This window comes from Falco punctatus, assembly GCF_963210335.1.
Source record: "Falco punctatus genome assembly, chromosome: Z".
NCBI lineage: Eukaryota > Metazoa > Chordata > Aves > Falconiformes > Falconidae > Falco > Falco punctatus.
In genome coordinates this window covers 30,516,495-30,542,658 of record NC_137586.1, presented here as the reverse complement: position 1 = coordinate 30,542,658, position 26,164 = coordinate 30,516,495, and the positions used below count along the sequence as shown (strand labels likewise).

The following is a 26,164-nucleotide window of genomic DNA, read 5'->3' as shown; positions in this document are numbered from 1 at the left end:
TAGTTATGTTGGTCTTTCTGAAGCTGAATCTGATAATCAGTTCTGTTCTCTGAGTTCCTCCTTGGTCTATAAAATGATTGTACATTTGTATACATGACACTTCTAGAGACTGACCTTCAGGAGAAATCAAGTTTGTTAACTAAATAGTTGCTGAGATACTTCTAAAATAATGAAAAAAGTTTGCCTCTTCGATCAATCATTTGCAACTGAGTTCGCTGATCTAGTCCTTGTTTTTGAACTTACTATCTTCCTACATCTGTACCTAGAAATATCCCTAAACTGTTGCAGTTAAAATTTTTGAAGGTGTGAGCTAGGCTGCAGATGAAAACTATTCTTGTGCAAACCTACAGCTGTTTGCTTGCAAGCTACATTCAGATGATGTGTGTGCTAGTATGTGATTGATTAAAAATTCGTATGTGGGTGGCAAGTGGTGGCACTTAAGCATGGCACGTGTATTTTTACATGCAGGTATATTGTTTCACAATACAAACTTACAGTCTGTAGACTTGAGCATTTTTTTTGGAAGCACATGTCTAGAGTTCTACTGAAAGTAGAAGAGGACATGTGAGAAACATGCCATCACTGGTCTTCTCAACAGTTGCAGATGTTTGTCATGAGAAAGCGTATCAGCATGTGTAATACTAATACATGGTTTAAGTGACTTACTTTAAAATGGTTTAAGTGACTTACTGCATGTCTGGTATTGATCTGCCAACTTTTACCTTCTGGTATAAGAGGTTTCAAATGATAATGAGAAGAGAGTCTGTTTACAGTGGATTATTATGCTTTAATAAGCAGAGACCACCATCTCTTCAGGTTTGCCAGTGACTCTGATGTTTTGTTTGAGGACAGCACAGCAGTGAGCTGAGAGGTCAGCAGAAGAGATGTGCCTTCCCCGGCAACAAAGCAGTTACTGAAAAAAATCCCCCTTGTAAAAAATGTGGAAATAATTCTGGCATGACAGGTTGCCCTGCAGGTGAATGCAGTACTTTATCAGTAGATACTTTTCTATTTTAACTTCCTTGCAGTGTCTGCCTGCTTTTTTTTTTTGTTTGTTTGTTTTTTGTTTGGTTGGGTTTTTTTGTTTTGTTTGGTTGGGTTTTTTATATTTAAAAAAGAGAGAAGGCATTGGAGGTGCTTGACTATTACTATTTGGACTGTATCTCATCTGCAGGGAAATAATTACTGAAATATTTAGCATTAGAATAAAACTAGTGGATAAAAAAACCCCAGTAGATTAAAATTTTCAGTGTGGCTAAAAAAACACTGACAAGTATTAAGAGCTAGCAAACTGGAAATGGCAAATGCCAACTGGAAATGGCAAACTTTAAAGTCGCTTTTTCCCCAAAATGTTCTTCACTTTTCTTATTGGTGGAAGATAATACTAAAAATGTGACTAAATTGACTGGTATGATTTCCAAGTCTGTGATCCATAAGTTGTGTAGCTCTGCTGAATAGTCCCAGGAAGGTTCTAGGAACACTGTCTGGGTGCAATGTCTGATTCAGCTGCCACAGCTTCATTGCATTTTCAGGAGCTGTGGGACTGAACACCTGCAAACCACTCTAGGAGCTCTAAAGCTGAGGAATTGCTATGTAATTTCCAAAAAGAGGTTCCATTCAATTGGAGAGTGAATCTTTAGGCTGGATTATGTTTTATTAACAATGTCATGTATTCAGGTTTTGTTAGTTATGAACACCAACACCGGCTGGTGATCACCGGTTCCTATGTTTAAGTGGTATTTAGTATTGACTGGACTGAAGATGGAGATACAGTGATGAAAAGGGTCTCTGCTTTTCAGTATCCTCAGATCTTGGGATTCTGGTGAAAAATATTCCCATTTGTTTCACCTGAATGGCTCTTTTCTTTATTTCACTTCTTTCCTATGAGTTGAATGCAGAATCTAAGGCTAAACAGAGTGCTTTTAACTACTGTTATATCCTGCCTTTTACACAAAAACCCTAGCTTTACTTTCCTGTTTAGGAATAGAGTTTGTCTCCATCTGCCTGTTTCTGAGACTTGAGTAATATTTAGCTACTGGAAAGGCTTTAGAGTTACCAAGAATTTTACCATGAATGGTTTGGAAACAACCAAAATAAGTGTTCTGAGCACAAAAGTTTTTTTAGAAAAATGTAAATCTCTATATAGAGTTTAATTGTTTTGACTTAGAGAGGTAAAAGGAGTATAGATACTCATACTAAAAAGGCACTTGAGAAAACCCAGAATAACTTTTAATATTTCCCTAAATTTCTAATTCATGCTTTATTTAAATACCAGTATAGTATAACTAATATCATTGCTGATATTATAAACAGGAAGGTTACTTTGGCAGTTAAATATAGTTCTTAATTGCATAACATACACTTTAACACACTTATTCTGTTCTACTGAGGTGTTTTCAATGGCTTATTTCAGATGATGGGTCAAGAGTTCAGCAGCAGCATATTTGATCTAGATTGAACATACATTTATTATGTACTGCTTTTTGAACATCTGTTAATAAACCTGCGGCTGGCTTTCAAGTTCCAGCTAACCAAACTGTAATTGGTCTGTCAATCAACATTCCCAAATAAATGTTCTAAAAAACAGAGCATTGGTGTCAATTAATTAAATGTACCTTCTGACACAATCCACACTGTTTCTTGTGTTTTGATGCTTTTGGCCCTAAGAGAGGACTACTTGGGTATTTCTATATTCATTTGCTTAAGCATGTAGCTAGAAATGAGTTGGCTTTCAAATAAGAGGAAATATTTAAAAAATCTTTTGTAGTGAAAGAGAAATACTGTTCATTTTGGCGCCTCAAGGCCTGCTGGAACAGCAGTTTTGATATCCTGTGTACCCTTCCTGGCCAGCTCCCTGAGCAGCAGGATGGCTAATGCTGCTGCCTGACTCTTCTTTGTCCGGAGAAATGCAAGGCTGGTGGGTTTTGCCTGCTTAATCCATGCTTAAATTCTTGCTAGCTTTGCTGCACCACCTAAAGTAGCTTTCTATTTTGACTTCTTGCTGTGCTGGCATCTTTCCCACCTAATGTATGCTTTCTCAACTAGTTTTTTCATTGGTGTTAAATATAGTTATACCTCTTGTTTCCATATGAAAAGCCATTTGTTTTTGAATGCATCGTGCATGTTCATAAGAGAATAGCAAAGTTTCTGCTCTGAACCATGAGTATTTATTTATCTCTGAAATTACTGGGATTCACGTGATGGAAATGTTTTTTTCTGGCATCTTGATTAGTTGCAGTGGAACTGATTGTTATTTCACCGTGCTTGTTTTTTTATGTGAGGGTGGGAGAAGGAGCAGAGAAGTCATAATGAAAGATTTTTGGGTCATTGAAAGCATTTTAGAAATGCATGGAGAGGGAGAAGGAAGGAGGAAATTAATTTTACATGAATTTTTGTATTCTCATCGATTCATTCATTTGTGATCACACAAACTCTGGGCAGTATTCAAAACCCAGTAAGACCGTCAGCTTTTGGTCAGTCTGTTTATTACTGTTAACTTGGATGGAGATGGGAAGCATTTGTTTCATAAAATGGCTTCATGTTGTTAATATGCTGACTCTGCCTAGAATCTTGCGTAGGACCAACAACATTAATTATTTTTCATTTTTTCCTATGGCTGTTTTGAATTCCTTTCTCACAAAACAAAAAAACGTTTTCTTGCAAGAATTCTCGCTCTTGTAGGGAAAAAACCCCAACCAAATCCCCAACTCTGGTGACAAATCTAATATGGAAAATAAGTCTAAACAGATCTTGATTTTAAATCTTGCCTTTGAGAGACATAATTATTATCTAAGATGGAAAACACTGCAGTAACAGATTCTGAACTCCTTTTGCCTACTAAATACTGTGTAAAGTCTGGACCATGGAAGATGAAAATGTTGGTGTATGTAGGGCAATTGAAATTTGGGATTGAATTTGAAAGTATAATTCAAATGTGGGTATAATTCTATTTATGAACACCTTGATTCAGCTCTTGATTCAAATGTAGCAAGTGCTTATTCACTTGTGTTGATTGTAAGTACACATTCAGATTGGCTTCAGTTCTTGTGCAGGTTTGTAAATCTATTTTCATAGTTTTGGGTCTCAATATTCTTTAGGGTGAAGGACCTGCTTAGACTTTTGGATTTTCTTATTATTGTGCACCGCCATTTATAACAGGAAAAAATAAGATTTTCATTTTGGAAGGCAAATGGCTGAAGTATTTTCAGCCTTCAAACCTAAACCACGATGTACAAGTTGTTGTAGAAGAGGAAAAGGAAATTATTTTGTGTGCATTCTGTAGACAACAGTTACAAGCACTGATAACTATGATACTAGGAAAGTGGACTGAGGAGAAAAGGCAGACCCTCTTGGGCTGGTGACCCTGGATAAGGCCTGGTGAGTGGGAAGGTCAGCAGCCCCAGTGCTGTCTGAGAGAGTTCTGGAAACATGAGCTGGGAAGTTCTTTCTGCATGTCTGTGTCCCATGTTGGTCATGGGAGCAGGAGTATGTACATTCTCATTAGCAGAAAATACTGCATATACAGTCCCTGACTCCAGCATGAATTTCTTCTTTAATTGGGAGATTTTTTGAATTAACCTTTTGTATTGAGAGAGTTGGTAGGGTCTGTGCAGCTGGAAAGGCATTTCTTTTAGATGGTAACAACTTCTCCCTGTCAAAGGCTGAAGTTGAAACTCAGAATGAAACATTGCTGGAGCAGTTTATTTTTTAGCCTTTGTGGACAAGTCATAGAAGTCTTATTAGAAAATGCTGGACTTCTATAGAATCTAATAGAAAGCTATGCTTATACTGTGTATTTCTGCATGTGTTGAAAGTGTAGGAAAAAAACATTATGCTAGATTCTAGAGGTTTAGACTGATTTATTTATTTAATTTCAATTAAATTCCAAAATATGGTATTCTTCATATGAGAGATTTTGTTGAACTTAATATGGTAAAAATAGTGTTGAAGGAAAGTTAATTGAGTTTGTATTACGAACTGCCAAAGATAAGTCACTTGCCAAGGAATAATACTCGCTTTGAAAGTTAAAGAGAAATAGAACATATAGGGTTTGGGGTTTTTTTTGTCTGTCCTCTCTCTAAACTTTTTGAAAGACCTGGATTATTTTAGAACAGAAAAAAGATACTGTTCAATAGTAAGGTGTAGAAGACTGACAAAGCATCTGATTTTCCAGCTGCAAACATTTTAAAAATAATCTTTTGAATTATTGAAAGAAAAAACTGATCATCAGTATTCATGCATACCAAATACTTGGTTGCAAAAGATGCAATCTGAAGTTCAGGTGACTTCTTTAAAATAAGTGAAATACTGCTCCTAATGCAGTATGGTAAGATTTAGGGTTTGATTCTTAGCAACTATTTTAATCTGTTTTTCTGGTGAATATCTGAATTGTTTACAGTATTTCTGCTGATTATCTATTCACATTTTAATATAGCCACACATCCTAAATTTATATGCTCATGACTAGTGCAACACAGATTCAAAACACAAGATGCAAACCTTCCTTTACTCCTATGTAAAGTGAATCAAATAGTGTAGCTGTCTAACTTCTGACCAGAAAAAGTGGCCACTGATTACTGCTGTGTATTTGTGATAGTACTGTCATCGCCAAAGCAAAAAGAACACACCAGCTGCTTTTTTTTTTAATTGCAGTTGGATATTATGCCAGTTTCCCCCCTTATATATTGAAAAAATCCCCACAACCCCACATGAAACGACATATCTGTATCGTATTCTTGTTTGTCTGTTTTTGTGGAAAGTTATCATTCGTTTCCGTGATCTCCAGTTTTGCTTTCTCACTAGCAATTCCTCTTCTAGGTACTCTGAGTTGTTGCAAATACAGGTGTCTGCCAAAATCTGCTGCTGTGACTGTAAAAAAAATGTACAACTGGAAATTACAGAAGTGTCTTAATGTCTGCACAGTGCCTGTGGCCATAGCTCTTAATTACCTGTCATATGCCCTCAGTATGTGTCTTTCTGTCTGGTGTGTACCTGGTCTATGAATATTGACAAATATTTTCCAGATGCTGCTGAACATTGAATTGTTCAGAATTTGACAATGTGATTCTTTGCATTAGCCCTGTAGTTGTACATGGAGGGTGAATTCCTAGCATGGTTGAGTAGTAGCACCTCTAAATTGGTGCCCGTGGCAGGCTTGGTAATGCAGTAGACACAGGTTAGTACTACTTGTTTCCTCAAACAGGTAGTATGTCAGAAGCTTCTTTGGGGAAATGATTCTTTAACAGATGCAGTGAAATGAAATGAGGTGGAGGGCAGTGGTAAGTGTAACTCTCCCTTTTAAGCTCTCAGTGATTGTGTTCTTGCTTCCAGTCTGTCTTCTTCAGTCCTCATTGTGCTCTGGTTATTTCCCCATCGTTGCTACCTTTTATTTTCAGACTTTTCAAAGCACTGTTTAACACCCCAGCCCCCATTCTCCAGTAGCTACTGTGACAGCACTCACAATAAGCAACAATATTCTAGTGTTAAAAATAAATACATACAGCTACAGAAAGACATAGATACAGAGCAGGTATGGCTACAGTGTGAAGTATCTGCCTTGTGAACAGTTGAAGTTGTCTTGCACAAGAAGGGAATGTTTGGGTTTTTTTTAATGCAGATTTCTTTTATTACTTTACCTTTTACTTCTGGTAAGACCGATACTGACAGAAATTTGCGTGGGTGTCAGAGCTGAAAGCGTGTGAAGGAATACCTGTGGGAGGAAGAGGGAGAACAAAAGTGTGCGTGCCCCATGTTTACTTCATCACAATATAATTCTGCTAGCTGGACAAAGGGAGTACACTGCTCATTGCCCTGCTACAAGTCAAGGGGAACACCAAGTACCAAATCTGTGTAAATGACCTTGAGACTTGAGAAATTTTGCAAAGCTGTACTTCCTAAGGGAAGACCTGGGAAGCATTGTGCCTTAAGAGTTCACAGTTTTCACCAGGAAGATGTAGTTTTGCTTTACTATCTTTTCTATACTTTATTTTCTTTACTTTTACTTCACTATTGTCTGCCATTGTCTAAACCAGATGCTGCAGGGTCAGTCTCGGACTGTTTGTTGTTCTGTTGGGCACTGAGAAGAGCATAGCTGTGTTAGTTTGGTACTGCTGGTTGCATCTTACTTTTGCTTCTCTGAAATACAAATTGTATTTGTCTGTGGCCTGATACATGACAGAGGAAAACAGACCACTGATAACGGTATTTCCAGACCCAGCTTACTGCACTTGGATTCTCCATAGCCTTCAGAAGAAAAAAGATGTCGATTTCTATATGGAACCCAAGAATAAAGGAAAGACAATGAAATAGGCTAGAATGTCTGCATTGCAAGGAAAAAAAAAAAAAAGCCCTCAACAAAAACCTGCACTTGATTTATTCCTTTTAAACAGCATAAAGCACAACATACCCTGCAGAAAAATATCAATGTTACCACACATTGTACAATTCTTACTCTTACAGTGTTGGGGTGTAAAAGCACCTAGAAATTGTTTGATTTTTCCTTCTTTCTTATGTTTTCACAAAGGACTGTCAGGAAAATGAAGTCTGAAAACAATGACTACATGACGATGGGCTTGAATTTGCTATAGCTGCTTGCACATTTCATTGATGGGCTTTTTTAAAAGCTCCAGTGATTGTCTCACTTTGATCCTGAGGTTTGAGTGCACTGAAAGTGAATTAAAAAGCTTATTGGCACTTCTTGAAAATCTGATTTTACATTTTAGAAGTGGGGACTGAGTGGAGTGCAGGTGTGAGGCAAGTGCATACCGAAGTGCTGCTGAGAGCAGCTGTAGGTAGGGAGCTGGGCTGAGCAATTTCCCTGCTGTTGTAGAAAACACGTGTCTCCAGTAGTCACGTTTAGTTGGGTGCTTGCACTACAGAGTACAGCTGAGACACCCTGATCTTGTTTTTCATATGTTGCCAGCTGATAAACACGAGCAACTCTTGAAAAAAAACTAACTGTAGACACATAAGTGCTGTGCAAATGTTAACTCATTATGTAAGTAGTTTGTAAAATCGTATATACAAACAAAAGTCTGTTTTGCTATTGTTGGCACCATGCAAAACCACGTAGTTACCGCACAGCCTTTTCAGTTTCTAAATAATGTAATAATCCATTGATTATGAGCTACCATGGAAAGAAGGTTTTGAGAATACCAGCTTTTCGGTTTTTAGGTAAAGAAATTAGGAATAAACTCATCAGAACAAGTTTTGCCGCTGTTGTAGTTTCTTAGCAGGTTGCAGATTTTTCCACTATTTGCAGATGGTTTGACATACGTGCTTTCTCAGCCTAGACAATATTGTGAAGAGCAGTGCTGGCATTTGCCTGCAAGAGCTAGAACCCAGGAAAAAGCTATTCTTCACTAAACTTGAGTTAAGGAGCCTATTTTGTCCGCCAGTGGCTTGTCCACAGTGGGCTTCAGAGCAGTGTGTCCCTGCAGAGTCTAGACCTCTGTTCACACGAGTGGCTTACCGTGCCAAGACTCCTGTCAGGTTCCTCGATGTTTTGCCCGCTGATGGCAGGTAGAGGAGGAGCATGAGTAAGCTGGGAAATACCAAGTGGCAATTCAGAATGTGTGGGACAGTGTGCCTGGTGTGGAGGCTGGAGGTCAAGCCAGGTCTTCTCAGTACCCTCGCCATTCCCTCTTAGCTTGACTGTGAAAAGAAAAAGTACATTAATACATTTACAGACAGCTCTGTGGTTGAAAAAGTTGATAGATGTGAAGTCATTGATACCATTTGAGGCATGCAATGCCTTCTATCATTCCTTCTATGTGTAATGAGTAACTCAGCAGAATCATCTGGATAAAGATGTGTGTGAAACTTTGTATGTATTTTTAGGAAAAAAATATGTTTCTGACCTAGTGTTTTACTGTGGTGAACAATATGTTGATTGTGATCTTTAACTTTTTTCTACCGGTTCGTGTTTCTAAAAATTGACATTTGTTGAGAGGTATTGATTTATAAGTAGGATTAGGAAGGTTTGAGAATACAAGAAAAATACATTTCCATTCTTGACTAATAAAAATGCTCTCCTAAGTGCTACAGCAAGTACCCTAATTTTCTACAGTCACACATCAAACATTTGGACATGGCATCTGTGCAAACCAAAAAAATCACTGTTAATCTTCCATTCTGCATTTCTTCTTATGTTCAGTTTTGGGGATGCTGGTTCAAGAAGAATTCTGAATTCCTTAGTCTCTGGAGAGACTTAAGACACTTTGTTGTATGTTAAACCAGAAAGTACCAATCCATGTTGATTTGATTTACCAAATAAACAAACCAAACCAAAACAAAAAAGTTCTGCAAAATTAGAACAAATAGTCATGAGCAGATTCTTTCCACATGATTGCTCTTGTCATGAATTCCTTCACCATATTCTAAACTGTAAGTAAATTAATGGTCAAAATGAATGATTTGAATAGCTCTTTACCCACAGATTGCTGAAATGAGTCTTTTAAATTAGATACTGGAATCTTTTGCAAGGGGTTTGTTAAAACCAGACTTGAACGTAATGACAATAATAATCTTTTTGCCTTTGCAATTACCTAGCATGTTATAGCTAGGTGAAGATTTCTTTGTTTTAAAAAATTAATGGAGAAAGAAATAATTTTGTAAGTGTTGCAAACAAGAAACCAGAGGCTAAATTACAATCCTAAAAAACATGTTCCCAATAAAGCTTCTTTCATTGTTGCTTTAAAATAGAAAACTTGGCTGTGACTATTGAGATTTATATGGTTTAGTTGTTTAGGTTAATAAAATGTATAGGCTTACTTTTGTCAGCCCCATAAATTATTTATAATTTACACACCTTTACTGATGTGAGATAGCTTGTTCCAGACAGTATGGCCGATCCCATTATATCTTTTCAAACTAGTATCATAAAGATTGTGTAGTGGGTTCAGTGAAGCACCCTACTTTAACCATCAATAGATTCAGAAATATTTATGGGTTTTTTTCTGCCTCCCAGCTGCAGCCTTTTGAAAAACATGGTGGCAATCTCCTTAAAAAGTTTGTGATGACCATAACAGGATATAGAAGAGTAGAAAACATGGAGAAGATCAAAATGTAGGCATGAAGGCTTCCAACTTTATAGATGCCTGTTTATGAATTGTTAATTTAAGAACTGGTAAAGTTAAAGACACATGGTAAAGTACTTTTGCCCCTGTGTATGTGTACATTAGGTGGTGAAACATGCTTATCTGTAATAAAATGCAATATGGTTTATTTTCACATGCATTCTTAGTAGTGCCCAGGTGTAATACCTAAAGGAAACAAAGACATTGTTACTATAACAGGTATTTGTTATGTGAGGCTATGATCATGTTGGGCTTCTTGTGTGAGATTAAAAGAATGACCCAAGAACTTGTTTCCAAAGATAATTTGATGAAAGCTGTACTATTATTGCATATGGCAACACTTAGAGCTGAAACTGATGAGTACCTGTTCTGGACCAGAAATCAAAGGGACCATTGAGTAGGCAACTGATTAGGCTTAAGAGCAAAAAATCACAGTGTAATGTATGTGGTTACGGTGTAAGATGTATTTTTTTGGCACTGCAGAAAATGCTGCTGACTTCCAGATTTCAGCACCTAACTTTTAACAAGAATTGTAAAAGGGCTTGTCTTAGTTGTTGTCTTAGCTGACAAATTCAAAGCATCTCCAACAGTTGTTAGGCCCATTGAAACTGTCTCGGTGTATATGCTTTTGCCCCTTTCACCTAGGAACTATGTCAGAGTTGCCTTGCCTGTTAGGCAGAGGGAACAGGGCATTCTCTGTTGTCCTTTTCTGACCCTGAAGGCAGTCAGAGCTACCAAAAGGAAGGATACCTAGCTGGGGTGTGGGCCTAGTACTTTCATGCATTTATACTGAAGTAAAGCCAGACCTAAAGAGAAGATCTTTGAGCAATTGTTGGAAGTTTTATGTGAAATTTGCTTGCTGGCTTACATTCCCCTGTAAACATCCGTATTCCTATGAGATAGTTATTATTCTGGGCTGCTCGCCTTATGTCCTAGTTTTTACTACTCTTTGTAAATTGTTTGAGGTAGGCTGTCACCTTACAGCCTGCGCCTGTTTCTGTGGTGCAGAGCTAAAGTCCTCTGGAGCAAATGAGAGGACAGGCTGTGATTGGGGTCTTCCTCTTCGTCCTGGCGGAGGAGCAATTTACATCTGTATTGGGTCCAGCTGAGCTCCACAGCAGCCCTCACAGTGCTGTGCTTTGTATTGGTAGCTAGAAAAGTGGTGATAACACAGCAGTGTTTACCAGTGTTTTGACTACTGCTGAGCAGCACTCACACAGCACCAAGGCTACCTCCAACCTTCTCCCCCCCCCACGCCTCGCCAAGTAGGCTGGGGGTGGGCAAGGTCTTGGGAGGGGACATGTATACCATATGACGTCTGCTTAGCTATAAAAGCTAAGAGAAAGGAGGAGGAAGGGGGGCATTCGTTATTTACAGTGTTTGTCTTCTGGAGTGACTGTGATCCGTGTTGAAGCCCTGCTTCCTGGGAAGTGGCCGAACATCACCTGCTGATGGGGAGTATAACATCTTTTGTTTCCCTTTGCTTCTGTGCGTGTGACTTTTGCTATTGCTTCATTAAACTGCCTTTCTCTTGAGCTACAAGGGTTTTTTCCATCTTATCCTCCCCTATCCCCACCCCCACCCCCCTTCTGCTGAGGAGGGTAGTGATAGAGTGGCTTGGTGGGTACTGGTGTCCAGCCAAGGTCAACCCACCACAGTGTCACAGCTTTTCAGCCCACCACTGCATTTGGCCCACTGTCCTGAATCTGCAGAGTTGAGCTACTGTCCCTCTGCCTGTCTGTTTCAGTTCAGGTTCTTCTTTGCTTGGGTTTCTCAGGTAGAAACATCTTTTAGAAAAAACACCTGCTGATTAAAAAAGCCACAGACTTTGTGTAATGATGATTTAACAGCATAAATTGGCTTTCAAAGAATTATTCAGGGTGAATAGAATGAAAGTAATCATATTCAAAGTTCTTGCTGTTGTCTGAAACCAGTAAGACATCCCTGGTTATGAAACTAGTGGCTTGCTTTCCTGAAAATGCAAGCCTTGTGAAATCCTACAACTACCTTATTTGAACAGAAAACAATGTTTAATATGTATCCAATGTTTGATTTTCCTTTTTCTCACATATCGAAAAATCAAATCACAACAGGAAAGCATGCCTCTTCTCCAAATGGTCTCTGATGATGTTTTGAGCAGTAAGCCTGGAGTGATGCCTGAAGTCAAGACATTCACTGGGAAATGCTTCCCCTCCCCACCCCACGGAGCTGGTTCCCCACACGTCTGCCCCTCCCAGAGCAATCTCCTGACTTTTCCTTGGATTTCTTGCATATCTAGCGTAACGGGCCTGGCTGGCTGTCATTAACTTTCTTCATAACAGCCTATACAGTGCTGTGGTCTGCATTTGTGACTAGACAAGAATTGATAATGCACTGGTGGTAACACATCAGTGATAACACCACCAGTATTTTTGCTCAGGGTTAGCAGTGCTTGCAGTGTCAAGATTTTCTCTCCACCATCCACCATCCCACAAAAAGCAGGCCAGTAGGTTGCAGGTGAGCAGGTGGTTGGAAAAGAACACAGCCAGGACAGCTGACCTGAACTGACCTAAGGGATATTCCATACTGTATGATGTTATGCTTAGCAATAAAAGCTGAGAGAAAGAGGGATGCAGGGACATTTGTGATGATTGCATTTGTCTTCTGAGCAACTTCTACATGTACAGAAGCCCTGCTGCCCAAGAAGTGGCTGGACACCTGCCTGCTGATGGGAAGTAGTGAATACGTTCCTTATTTGCTTTGCCTCTGCATGCAGCTTTTGCTTTTCTTATTGAACTGTCCTTATCCTGACGCAGGAGCTTTTCCCATTTATTTTGTTCCCCTGTACTGTTGGTGGAGGAAGGTGGGGAGAAGCTGAGAGACTGGCTGGGTGAGCATCTGTCAGGCAGCCAAGGTCAACCCACCATCTGGGCATGGAAAACTCTCCCAAATCCAGATTGCAAATCCACATTCTTCTTCATTCAGCCTGCCTGTGCAGACTTGATTCTTGAACTTTGCGTGATAGAGAGGACCTAGTCATATAAAAGGAAAAATGGTATAACTGTTATTCTGGTTATTGTCTTTTCTTCAATTATAAGCACTTCAACTCTTCTCTGTTGGCCTGGTTTAGTGTCCTGGAGCCTTATGGAAATGCAATGGGCTTTGTTTTGCATCTTTTGCATGCAGTGCACATCAGAAGTACTTCAAAGCAAACATACTTTAGAATAGCGTGGACTTCAGTAACGGTGAAATACAACCACAGCTGACTATAAGAGGTGCTGATTTATATCCCATTCACATCAGCTTCAGGGAATTGCAATCCCTGAATTTCAAGGAATCAGATCCCTGCAATGTAATGAAAATTGCACCAGAATACCAAAGAAACACACAATAAATTGTATTAAGGAGAATGCCTGAACACCTGCATATGATAGAAGTTTGAAAAATTACCTAAGCAGTTTGTTAGTCCAGGTTCTGTTTGTAAAAATGACTTGTATACTTGGGACTCTAACTTTACTGAAAGTCAATGGGACAAAGTCCTCAAAAATGACATAATCAGTTTTGAATATTTTACTCTTAGCTATATAGCACATCCTTGCTGTCAACCTAATGTAAAGATGGGTATTGCTTGATTTTTTTAGAGGTGTGGAGGAGAGAGGGATACACAGTTGAGATGACCAGCTTCTTAAAAAGATTTCAGTCTCCGTTAGGAGTGTGGGTTTCCACCCTTTAACAAAGGTGCTTTGGCTCAGCAGAACACACATACATTTGCCTTTTTTTATGCCTTTGTCCATGAGCACTTCTTTCCGCCCTTCAGACGGCCCTCGCAGACGCACACACCCCACTGCGTTGGTATGCCAGTGTGGTTTCCTGTGTCTTTGCATCAGACTTTACTCAGTGGCCAACTTCGGGTGCCAGACCCTGCCAACATAGCAGCCTCCTCTTCACGGAGTAATAGCTGTGGTTAAGATGTCATTCTCCATAAATCAGTTTTGGCAAGAATGACGGCTAAGGGCAGGACCTGGAGTTGTCTTTATGGGGCCTAAGCCATTCAAGTGGCCTTAATCCTCCCTCTTATTACTCTGGCTTTGTGGAAGGTAGATGGACTCACTTTAACAAGATGGAATGAGGTTTTTTTTTTGTCTTTTCTTTTTGGCCACAACAACAAGAGACCCAGGAAATTCCAATTAATTAGCATGCTTTGAAAGAACAAAATTGAAAGAAAAATGTCTAAAGCTTTGAGAGGAGTAGAAGTATGTAGTGACAATGCAGCTTTTAAATACTTGCGGCTGTTTGTATAATTTTCCCAGGGTTTACCTCACATTGACTTGAAGAGTAGAAAGACAAGTGGAAGGTTTTGTTTGGACCATGATGAAATAATATTTCAGCTTTCAAGGAATCAAATTAGGCTGTAACATGAAGGATGCTGATAGTGGTCTCCTTTAAAAGTTAGTTTAAATAATTAGAACTACTGTCATTTTATTCAAATGCACCGTACTGACCATATACTTTATAGAACAAGATTGCGTTTGAAGAAAGTGGTAGAAATTTTCAGGGGAGCTGTGGTAATCATGGAGGTGGAGTTTCCAGTCTGGAAAATGTTCTTCTAAACTGCTCTGTGATAATCTTAGATCCTGAACTGAGAAAATGCACACTCTGCCTAAGTAAGTAAACCTTTTCAGTAGAAAAAATGCTCTCTTAACCACAGAAGTTTATTTCTATGAGTTGCACTTGGCTTTTGGGCTCTGTATCTTTGCAACTGTTAGTTTCATTGATCTTTATGCTTCCTTAAGGACATGACTTTATGACTTTCTGAACTTAAGGACTTTTGACAAAACAGTCACAACTGCTCAATCCAAGCTATGATTGTTGTGAAGGTGGAACAACCAGAGGTCAGTGTGGGAACATTTTTATTGATGAAAGTAATGTCAAAAACATTTTCTTTTTCTCGACAAAGTACTTCCATTTCAGACAAAAAAAAAAATCTTTGTGTGTGAAATGAGATTTGCATGATGCTTCGAGATACTCTACTGTAACAATTCAGACTTTGATAGTGTCTGATAGACATGCTTGAGATGTATATATCAGTTAACAAGATTATGAATTGAAAAGACAATTGTATTTTTACTGAAAAGTTTTTTGAGGTGATAAAATACATTGATATTTAATGAAGCATGAAACTTTTAAATGAACCATGAAAGCAATAGTTAAACTAATTAACTGAGTATAAAGCCTCTTAGAATACATGTGTTATGTGGGCTGTATGCTTGTTATTTCTGCCTGGTTAAACTGACAACTAGGATAACATTCTCATATTATCTCTTAACAGAAACATCAATAAACAGTACCTTGTTTTTAATGCAAGGAAAATAAGAAAATTGTTTGTATTTCTCAGAAACTCAGGGACAATGCAGTTTTAAAAATCAGCTTTTAGTATCCTTGAACAGTGGACTTTATCTGGGAAACAAAAATGTACTGAATATGATTGCAAGTTGCATTCCTGCTTGCATACTGCTAAAGCCAGTTTCTGCAGTTCTTGCCATGTTAACATTTGCCACCTGTTCTTAATTAGTAGCGCTGTTCCGCAGGTTGGCATTTATTCTTCTTTCCTCCTGCTTGTGCATTTTGGTCTCTTAAAGGAGGAAAGATGCTTTTCTTAGAAGCAGTGGTCAAATACCTTGGGTTAATTTAAGTGGATAACGATTTATAAATAGATCCTCACATGGTGATACAGTCTAATAGTGAACAAAGCCTTTAGCACATGCTTCTTTGCTGAACAGATGCCTTCTGCTGGATTGTTACCTGCAATGCAGCCTGGCACTGATGCATTGCGGTGCAAAGACTGAGACCTGGCCCGTGCTGGAGGTGCAGAGCAGCCTCCTCGCTCTTCTGTCCTCCATGCGGGACTCCTGCACAGCTGGGGGCAGGTTTTGCTGGGGGAAGTTGTCGCTGGAGTCGTGATGGCCTGAACCTGCTGAGAGCCTGTCAGGCTACTCGGTGCTCTGGTGGATGGAGCTAGCATCCCTGTGTCTAACAAAAGATCTTCCCTTTGCCTGGGGCCTTGAGGAAGGAATAGGTCGGGTCTGCTTATTTCTTCCCAACATTACTCACTGCCCACACAACCAGAAGTGAGTATAAGGTGTGCACAAGGAGGTCTGCCTCTGTGTTAGACAGTAGTCGGTGAACACAGCAAGAAATCAGAGATTACTGTGTTAACAGGGTTCATCATTGCTATGCTGCCTTGTTTTGGAATATGGAATGATAAAGTCTTTACAGTAATGGGTCTGCATGTGCCCATGGTTACAGATAGCAAAGCTTCTGCGTGGTATTTTCTAAGACAGTAAGGATGATATTCAGATAAAAAATTATCTGATCTGAGCATCTTTTAATTAAAATCGAGGAAGAAACCTTCAGGAATTGCTGGAAAAATGCTACATACGTGTTTCTAATGTGAAAGAAAGCACAAATGTGCAGTGAAAGCTGAACAGTGCTAGAAAATGTGGGAGATGGAGTGTTACAGAGTCCAGAAAATTATTTTTCTAGAGTGTTGTCTTACTGCCCCTCTGTAGTTGGCTGTTCTGCATTGCAATCAGGTAGTATCCGTAGAGAAGTATTCCAACAACACTGCCAGAATGAATCTGCTTATTTTGCCGTTGAGTGCAACACTGTTTAATGGACAAAGTATTTCTTTATAGATTTCATTTGAGTCTTACCATTCATAATGTATGATGAAGTCTTAACAATATTATTTTTTGGTTTGCCCCTCAAGTAATGCCACTTGCAAGTCAGTTGCAATAACAGTCTGTGCTCTTACACATACACAGATGTATGCTCTGTGTTCATTTAGGTCAGATTCAAGCACTAATTTCCTAATGGTGCTGGAACTGGAAGGTGTTCTCTAATTACAACACAACTGTATTTGGTTCTTTCAAATATCTGTATATTTCCATTTTGGTTTACTGTACCATGTGGCACTTAGTGATGTGGTGTAGGGGTGGGCTTGGCAGTGTTAAGTGTAGGGCTGGACTTGGTTATCTTAAAGGCCTTTTCCAACCTAAATAATTCTGTAATTCTATGATTATAATAATAATTTTCTCTCTGTCTGTATTGTAATGGTATTTTAAGGAGCTAGACAATACTGAAATTTAAAACATGAAATTTGGGTTTTTTTCACCTGATATTATTCACCATTAATGTACCAGTCGAGTAATATATTATATCACATTACTAGTGGAGGTGCTCTTGATTCATACCAGTTATTTGAGACGAGCACGAGGCTTGCACAATGTATTAAATTTTCAGAAATACAGACTAAATGGTGAGGCTAAGTTTTGTAGATAGAAACTTAGCAGAAGCTGGTATGAGTAACTAATACTATAGAGAGGTGGTAGCATAAACCAAAGATGTAAAGCTGTGTGTTTTTTGCAATAGAAGAGCACATACTGTATGTTATCCTAACAAGGACAAAAGCAGAAGTTACCTAATGTCACTGGTAACAAATAAGGAGTTACTCATTGCAACCAAAACATTTATATTTTAGTTCAGTTAAACATTTACAGGTCTGTGCAGTAGTTAACTGATAACTTCTTACTTTTTACACAAAATAAGAGAACTAAGTAGCTTTCAAAATAGCTTTTTAATAAGTGGGAGGCCTTCGAGATACAAGTAAAACTGAATAAAAATTGATATATTATAAATGTCTGCAGATCTAATTGAAAATCTTTGTTTCACAGTGTGCATTTTCTCCTGGAAGTTTCCTGAACCTGACGGTTTCATAATATATTCTTAGTTTAGTCATTACAAGACCACTGTTTTCATTTGTTTAAATTTAGTAGTTAAAGTGTTCCATAGAGGTAGGTGATCTCATTGCTGTCTGCTTTAAACCAGCTAAGTTAATCACCTGTGAGGTATTGTTTTCACGGGTGAGTTCTGGATAATTTTTTACCTTGGTTCCACTTGAAGGGAGACATTGTTTTTCATTGTGCTTTGATAGCCTCTTTTGTCTTGCTGAAAGTACATGCTTGATTACTTCATACAATGACTGGCAAATAGCATTGGAAATGAGCAAGCTAATTTACCAAGTGTACTCTGATAGTGAAGAAACTGCCTTTTCAAGATTCAAAGCATGGAGAGCTTTTAAAGTGCACACATAGTATTTTCTCATAATACAATGTGGTCCTATAATTCTGTTTAGTGTATTTCCTGCAGATTATTTTTCTTGATAGTAAAGATTAAGTTTCTGCAAACAGTTAAGAACATGGGAATTGCCAAACTAGTGAGATTAATGGTCTGTCTAACTCGCTGTTCAGAGTGGACACTGCTTTGGAGGAAATTTCTTGCTAATGAGGCATTGCTAATTGTAAGTGTTAAGAAAATCATGAGCTCAGATTATAACCATGAGGTTAAAACCAGTGAGGTTTTAGGATCTCAGTTTCAGAATTTCCTCCTTGACCACAGAGCCTTGATTTTTTTGGTCTTTTTTTTTTTTTTTAAGAAAAGGTTGAGAATCACTGTTTCACTTACAGATAGTGTCTGTGTGGTGTAATGTAGTTGAGAAACTACTATATTTCATAAGGCTTGCAATAAAAATCATAATTTGACAACTTTTTGAGCCATAGTTTAGTAATTTGCACCCTGGAAAATTCCAAATTGTTTGCCATAGAAGAATAGTTCATATCTAGTGTAATTTTGACTGAATTTTTGTGTAGTTCACTTACAAGCCTCAAGTTCTCTAAAAAGAACTTGGGCTCGGAGGGTGGTAGCAGTGTGAAGAAACACAGTCTATTCCCAAACACACAAGGGTTTTGGCAGGTCCTATGCTAATAGAGGCAAGTGGCAACGTCCCCTCTATTCTGCACTTTTTTTGCCCTTTGAAGCTCCAGTTTAATGCACTTAAAGAGGTTTTGAAAGGGTCTGATACCCACTGTGCTGCATCTGGTGTCACTGTCTACATAGTTGGTGTGCCATTCTGTAGCGCCTTTTAGCTGGCTGTAGAAGCAATAGAAAAGCGGCCACAGTGTTTAACAGCAAAGGGACAAGCGCTAGCTCTCTAGTAGTCATTCACAATACAACTAAAATGGGCGGAGGGGAAGCCTGAAAGGTTTGACAGCCCCCAGGTGAGAGGGGCTGGAATGTTTCCCGTCTGGAAACAAGTCTTCCAAGCAAACCTTTGATATTGTTCAGTCAGCAGTTACTGCAAAGCCCCTCCAACTCAGGAGCCTGCTAACAACCCTGCAGATATGGTGAGACACAGCAGAGATGTGCATAGTAGCTGCGGACTGCAACATCCAGAAGATTCACCATGTTGTGAAAGAAGATCAGATTTGGTTTGAAAAGGCCTTGGTGATTTACCTCTGATATATGTGGAGAATACATCTACACAGTCTTACTTACTGCTTTGGCCTGTGTTCTCTTTAGTATTTATTGTCTTACAATATGTGAAGTATTTTTGCATGTCAAGGATGAGTGAGGCTTAGCTATTAACCAGCTATAGAGAATAAACAGAGAAAATGGGCAAACTAATGAATGAGGAAGTGAATGGATAAAATAGTTTCATAAAATATTTTTACTGTTTATACTCGTTAACAATTACTGTTAGTTATGGATAAAGAGCAGTTTTGATTTATGTGTAATATGTTTATTTGGAATAAATGATGTGGTAATCAACCATGGCTCTTCATGTGAGCCAGCTCAGGACTGATTCCACCACCTCAACTATTGTTGTCTTTATTGGACTACCTTCTGATTTGTATCTTAGTATATAAGAAAAGAAATCTCTTCACTTGCTCATTTTATTAGGTCCATTTATTTTTCTTAGAATCTGTAGTCTCATCCAAAATGTACTGATGTCCTCCAAAGAGGTTCCTATTTATCTCAGCCGATGTGGATTCAAGACATTAAGGAATTCCTGGTTGTCCTTTCACTGTCCTGAAATTTTGAGGCTTTGGGTCAATGATACAGCAAACCTGAACTGAGAGCTACTCTTACACTGTGGGTATATGATGTCAAATGCTGATGTGGAACAGTCATTCTGCCAGTTCACATTTATTCAGTGCTTTCAAACCCGTTTCCTGACAGCTTGCCTTTTAGCAGCAGGCTTGTGCCAGGTCAGATATCCATATTGCACCCATTGAACTATATGCTAGATCAGATGTGGTCAGTTCACCTTCAGCTGGCTCAAAGTCAGCATAAGCTTCCTATCTTGTGCTCTGGCGTAGCTCAGCAGATGTGATTGTATGCTCATGCCTGATTCAGATCAAATTAATACTGTTCAGTGACCTGCAGGGCACAGATGAGGTATTAACGATGGTCTTTTGGCACATTTACACCTGTATGAAACAGTGGATAAAATGTTGTAACTTTGCTTTTCATAGCAGTAGTCTTTCACTTTGCAGTCTCTTTCAACAGTGGGAGCTGATGATAGATTATTTTTTGATAATCCCTCTCTCCCCACCCCACCAGCCCTTTAAGTGGAAGAATTGTCATTTTATCCCCATAACCATAAATGTCTGTCAATGATAAAAAGAACAAAATATTTTTCTTCCACTTCTGCATTAAAGAAGTGCCCAGGCAGATGTTTATCAGGATGGGAGTCTTGCATTACTTTTGTCATCCCAGTAACACAGTATCTCCAAAACACGCCTTTTCTCAGTCCTCGACATGTAAATTCCAAGCAGTTTAGGTTTAAACATGTATAAACAGCATTTTCAATCTATGGTTGCAGACTGTTATTTGAATTGACATATGGTCTGACCCTAAATGAAAATCTTAAAAGTGCACAGCCCTTGACTTCCTGGGTATGATGAAAGTAGATGTTATTGTTACCATTGAAATTTGTTGGAAGTGGCTTGTGAGTGAAAGGCATTATGTTGTTATCCAGGGAAAAATCAGTACCTATTTGGTACATTTTTTGTGGCAGAGCTGATTTTCTCAATGCTAAATAATAGGTTTACATCTAGTCTATATATATAGGCTGTAAAAGCTTCAGGGTCAAAACCAGTTGGATTTCTTATGTCGTTATAGCATGCTTCCCTGTCTTTTATATCCTTTGGTGCAGAAGCCATTGGTTCTACATACTAAAGAGACTTTTCTAAAAAAAACCTGACTGAACATACGTGACTTACATGCACATATGGGCATATTATGTAGTATTATGTATTTTATATAATGTGAATGTGTCATGTAAATTTTTAACTTCACCTCGCCGAGTCATTTGCTAAGAGGAGTAGCATTCATATTATTAGCATGGACAGCTTATGTTTTTTGCCTGATTTTTGCCGGATGGTTCTCTCTAATATTACAAAAACAACTGCTGAGTAGCACACTGATTCAGCTTTAGTAAGTTCAAAATACAAACTGATTCACAGGGAAGAAAATAAAATGCCATCTTTTATTTTTTTATTTGATTAGACATCTTTAATGAGAGCAAACAGTAATCACACAAAGCTTAAAAGCCTTTTTTTCTGGTACCCACAATGGTACCAGAAGGAATACAAGGTACAAGGAATTCTCCTTACATGTTTGTCCTGGGAAACTTCCAGTCCTTCTAGCTAAATTTCTGGATGGGTTAAATATTTTCTTCCTTCCTTACCCTTGAGTTTTCAGCCACATGCTGCATTCTTCACTTATGTTTCGAAGTAGCAGCAATGAGTAAGTTGTTTTTCTTAAAGGGCTGCCATTTTTTATCCTAAGGAATACATTTTGGTGGTGCATTGTGCAGTCAGCTTGTAACATCTGTACATCAATTTACAAAGCACCTAGAATCCCAGTAGACTGTGAATCATGTATGCTCATATATATGTAAGATAATACTTAATAAGTTAAAGAGAAGAAGAGTAATTCGGAAGGAAAGCACAGACCTCTGAAACAAGTATAAACATACCTATTTTATTCTCTCCTTAAAAACAAGCTATGATTTGAAATTTCTAAAGCAACTTGCAAATTTTTAAGATAATCCTATCTGATCTGGAGGAGATTGAAGGATTTGGATTTTCTTTCTGTGGCTGTGAGGGCCATAAATGCCTTAACATACTTCTTTGTGATGTTCACAAACCTTTTGAACATCCTTGAGAAAAGCTAGTTTGTGACTTGTACAATCAAGTCAAAAGTAGATCTGATTTAGTAAATGGTTTAAATTGATGCACTTTTCACTATTTGTCTTGACACTGCTCTTCTGCTTTGGAGATGCTGCTTTGAGTCTGAACACGGGGAAGCAGTTTGAAATGTGAATCACCTAATAATTTCCAACTGTGATGAGAATATCATCACAACTATCCAACAACTTCCATTTTAACTTTTTCGTCTTGATGTGTTTCAATGCAGGGGATCTTGTAAACCACCATTTGTGACCTGAATCAGAACACAAGAGTATGCAGAGCGTTTTGCAGCTACGTCCCACTTGCCCGCTGCCTCTGTAATCATCTGCTACTGTGTAATAGCCATCAATTTGTCATGGTAGCAGGGATTAAAAGCAGATTGTAGCTTTTTAAAGAAAGTCCAGAAGGCTTTGCTTGATGCAGCTCAAATTCCTCTCCCCAGATCTCTGGAGAATGCTGGCTTCCAGCTGTAACTCTCTCCTGCTGGGGAAACTACTCAGTCTTTGTGCTTTGCCACACCAGCCCTGTTGGAGGTGTTGTGATTAGCATGCATGCCTGCAGTCCCCTTGCCTTTTGGATGGCAAGTGGTATGGAAGGGCTTGCAGTGGCTTGGAGCAGTGGGGTTTGGTATGATTCAAGGCATGGTGGTGTTCCTGCACCATGCTTGGGTTCTCTCTCCCTGCCTTCTTCAGAGACAGGTGGGCTTGTGGCTTGGCTATCTGTCAGGTGGCGGCTGCATTTTTACCTAGGCTCTTCCAGTGGTGTTTTTTCAGATGTTTATTCATGATGCCTGGTCTTTCATTTATGTACTTCAGCACATGTTTTAAACATGCATAATCTATTAATTCTTCTTTAGAATAGTGCTTTTTCAGTGCCTGGTGAAGTTTACAAAGTCCTTGTATTGGTCCCCTGTTTTGTCCTTACCTGAAGATACTCAATTCCAGTCACTTTTCCTACTTTGCAAAGTGAAGTGAGTTCTGTGGCCTCATCGTGGGTTCGTGGGAGGTGAATACTAACATACCTTGTTTATTTTTAGGAGGTCTTGGTTATGGACCCCAGGGCAAGTCCACTGGAAAAGGCAGCTGCCACAATGTAATAGTCACCAGCAGCCCCGTGACAGTTCAACAGCTGGGACCTGTTTCACCTCCTACTAATCAGGTTTCAACAGCATGCAACCAGGTCAGCCCTAGCTTACAGAGGTCTATGAATGCATCCAGCCTGAGTGCTTCTCCATCAGATACAAGGTCCTGAGTTACTTTTTATATTCACTACTTCAAAAAGAGAGTATTTAAATGCAACCTTTCTGATGATTAAAAATGACCTAAATGATTCTCTGCCATGCCACAAGAAATTTAATTAAATGTAATTTCATTCACATCAGCTATAATCATACTGTTTGGATCATTCAAATCATGAGTGAAATTTGGCCACACATTTTCTGTGTTTGGTAGGGTTTTTTTAGTCACTTAAATATGTTTTTGTACTAAGGACAGGAAATGTTATGGAGGATGATAGCAGAAATACTCCACCTGTTACATCGGGAGCAGTGACCTGTTTTAAGCTTACTGTAGTGCTAAGAGTGTTATATTGGTGCCTGTCAAGTAACGCTTATGTCAGACAAAATAAACTTAAATGACCCCTGGTAACATTCCTCTCTCCTCATCAAATGCCTTTGCTTTCGAATTGTTTTGTTGTTTACATAATCAAGTTAATCAGAGCAATTGTTCCTAGTGTGCACTGAGCCAGCAGTTAACTTTATCTGTTAGGTAACTTGTGTCCCTGGAAAACTGTCCATTTTCCTATCTCTGGTGGGTAGTTTAATAAAAACTATGGCCTCCCTGTAAATGTTGCCTTTTTATATCTCTAAATCACAGATAAATACTTGTACTTAATTTTAAATGCTTAACTAACTTTTGAGATTATATTGTTGACAAAAATGAATGAAGGGAAAACAGTTATTTGACAACCTCCGTACAAATACATTAAGCACATCCCTTAAACTTACAGTGAGAAAACATTCTGGTGTATTATTTCAGAAGCTGGTTCCCACTTTCATAGATGTGACTCGTGCAAAAATTGCCTACTGAGTTGAAATGTAACTGTTCTTATTTACAACAGGCCACAAGGGCCTTTATTCTCAAAACAGTTTACATTTTACTGTATCACTTTATTACAAGCCAAGAAACATTCTTGAAATAATTAAAATTGTTGGTATGTAACTGGAAGAAAACCTTGCTTTACTGTAAGGTGGTTTGTGACATTTCTCTCTTTGCTTGTGAAGACTGAGTCCCCTGGGACAATTTACAAAATTAATTATGCTTCCTCTGTAAGTGTGTCAGGGAAAACCATTCAGTGCTAAGATGATGACAAATGACAGATCCAGACACATGCCTTTGAGACAGTACAAAACTGCAGAAATAAAGATATCATGAAGTAATTATTGCTTGCCTAATAGGTTTCAGGTGTGCCTGAGCAGGTTCCAAACACTTTTATTTTTATCTGAATATGTGGCTGGCTGTGCTATGTCAGTACTGAGTTATACATTTTTGGTTTTATTTTGAAGAAACATTTACTAAGGGTGAAGTGAATTTGAAACTGGCAGAATCAAGGCTGTAGTGTCTCGGGAGGTTCTTCTAACGATTTAATAATGAAGATGTTTTAAAATCAGTTTGTCACATGAAGAATGTCCATTTCAGCAATTTTGTCCTCAAAATATACTATATTAAAATTTACTATTTTATAGGGCAAAACAGGTTTAAAGTCAGATTTTAAGTCACAGATTATTGGAACACTTTTTTGTTTTTCTCACCCCCCCCCCCGCAATAATCTGCATTTGCCTAAATTGATTGCCTAAGATGCCTCCATAATTCTTTATGGGCTGAATGCCTTCTCTGGATTGTATCTCTCAGGCATCGTGAACGGTGTTCTGGCAGCTTAATCCAAACCAAGGTATTTGCTGAATTGACACAAACTAAAATGACTTGTTATGATTTTTACTGATGGAAGAAGGAAAAGAAATTGGCAGATTTGGAGTTTTGCCACAGATAACGTCAGATTTTGGTATATAGACCATGATGGATAAAAACTTGCCCATCTTCTTTGAGAGTTTCTGAAAAACTTTTCCAGAATATTCCATTATACTGCTTGAAACCATATGTAATAACTGGCAATTACTTTGAGGCAAGTCAGAAAACAACCCAGGAAAGAGCAAAGGGTTCTTGGCTAGTAAAACAGAAGACCATGCACAAAGATAAGAAAACATGGGTTTCACTCTTCCATGTTTATGTTTAAGGTTCTGTGTTATCCTTGACACTGGCCTCTACGCAGAGAGAGGACAGAAGGTAATTGCAAGTAATCTCTTGTAAATGTTAATGAAAAATCTGGTCCAAACTCAAGCCGGTTTAGATTACAATAAGCAGATGTGCCAAATAATACCATCTGAGAATCTGGCACAGTGGTATAGCTGGCCCTTCATTTTCTTATTAGGCATATTTATTTTCCCACAGAAAACTACATAGTCACAGTGTGGGCAGGCTTTTGAAGAAATTTGCTTTGTTTTGGGAGCTGGAAACTTTGTTACTTTTGAATTTAGAGGCTTAAGTGAGAACCAAACTTCTTCAGATTATCTGGCTTTTATTGCATACTTGACATTCTGAGACAACTTTTGATTTTTGTCCTCTTATGAGACTTCTAAAATGCAGTTTTTCTTCAGCTTCACTGATGGATATGTCCCTTTGTGTTAGGCATTAGTAGCTTTTTGAATGATATGGTCCTACTATGCATCTGATTAAAATTTGTGACATTACAAGAACAGACGTTATATTGATGCATGATTTTTTTCCCTACTTATAAAAGAGAGAACAAAAATCTAAATAATCTAACAGGCAAACCCCCCCCCCCCCTTTATATTTTCCATATATAAATATATGTAGCCCAGCATGGAAAAATCAAACCTTACTTTTCTTGCTCTGTTAAAGACTGTAGATCTATATTTGGGGTCACAGCACATTAACA

General features: G+C 38.4%; 1 protein-coding gene across 1 annotated transcript in view; it reads left to right on the top strand.

Moving 5' to 3' along the window:
* Positions 1-26,164, top strand: part of GLIS3 (GLIS family zinc finger 3) — a 174,763-nt gene that overhangs the window by 14,308 nt on the left and 134,291 nt on the right. The window contains exon 2 of the mRNA XM_080370950.1: positions 23,187-23,394. Coding sequence (XP_080227076.1) covers positions 23,187-23,394 — 208 coding nt within the window. The remainder of the gene's footprint in view (positions 1-23,186; positions 23,395-26,164) is intronic.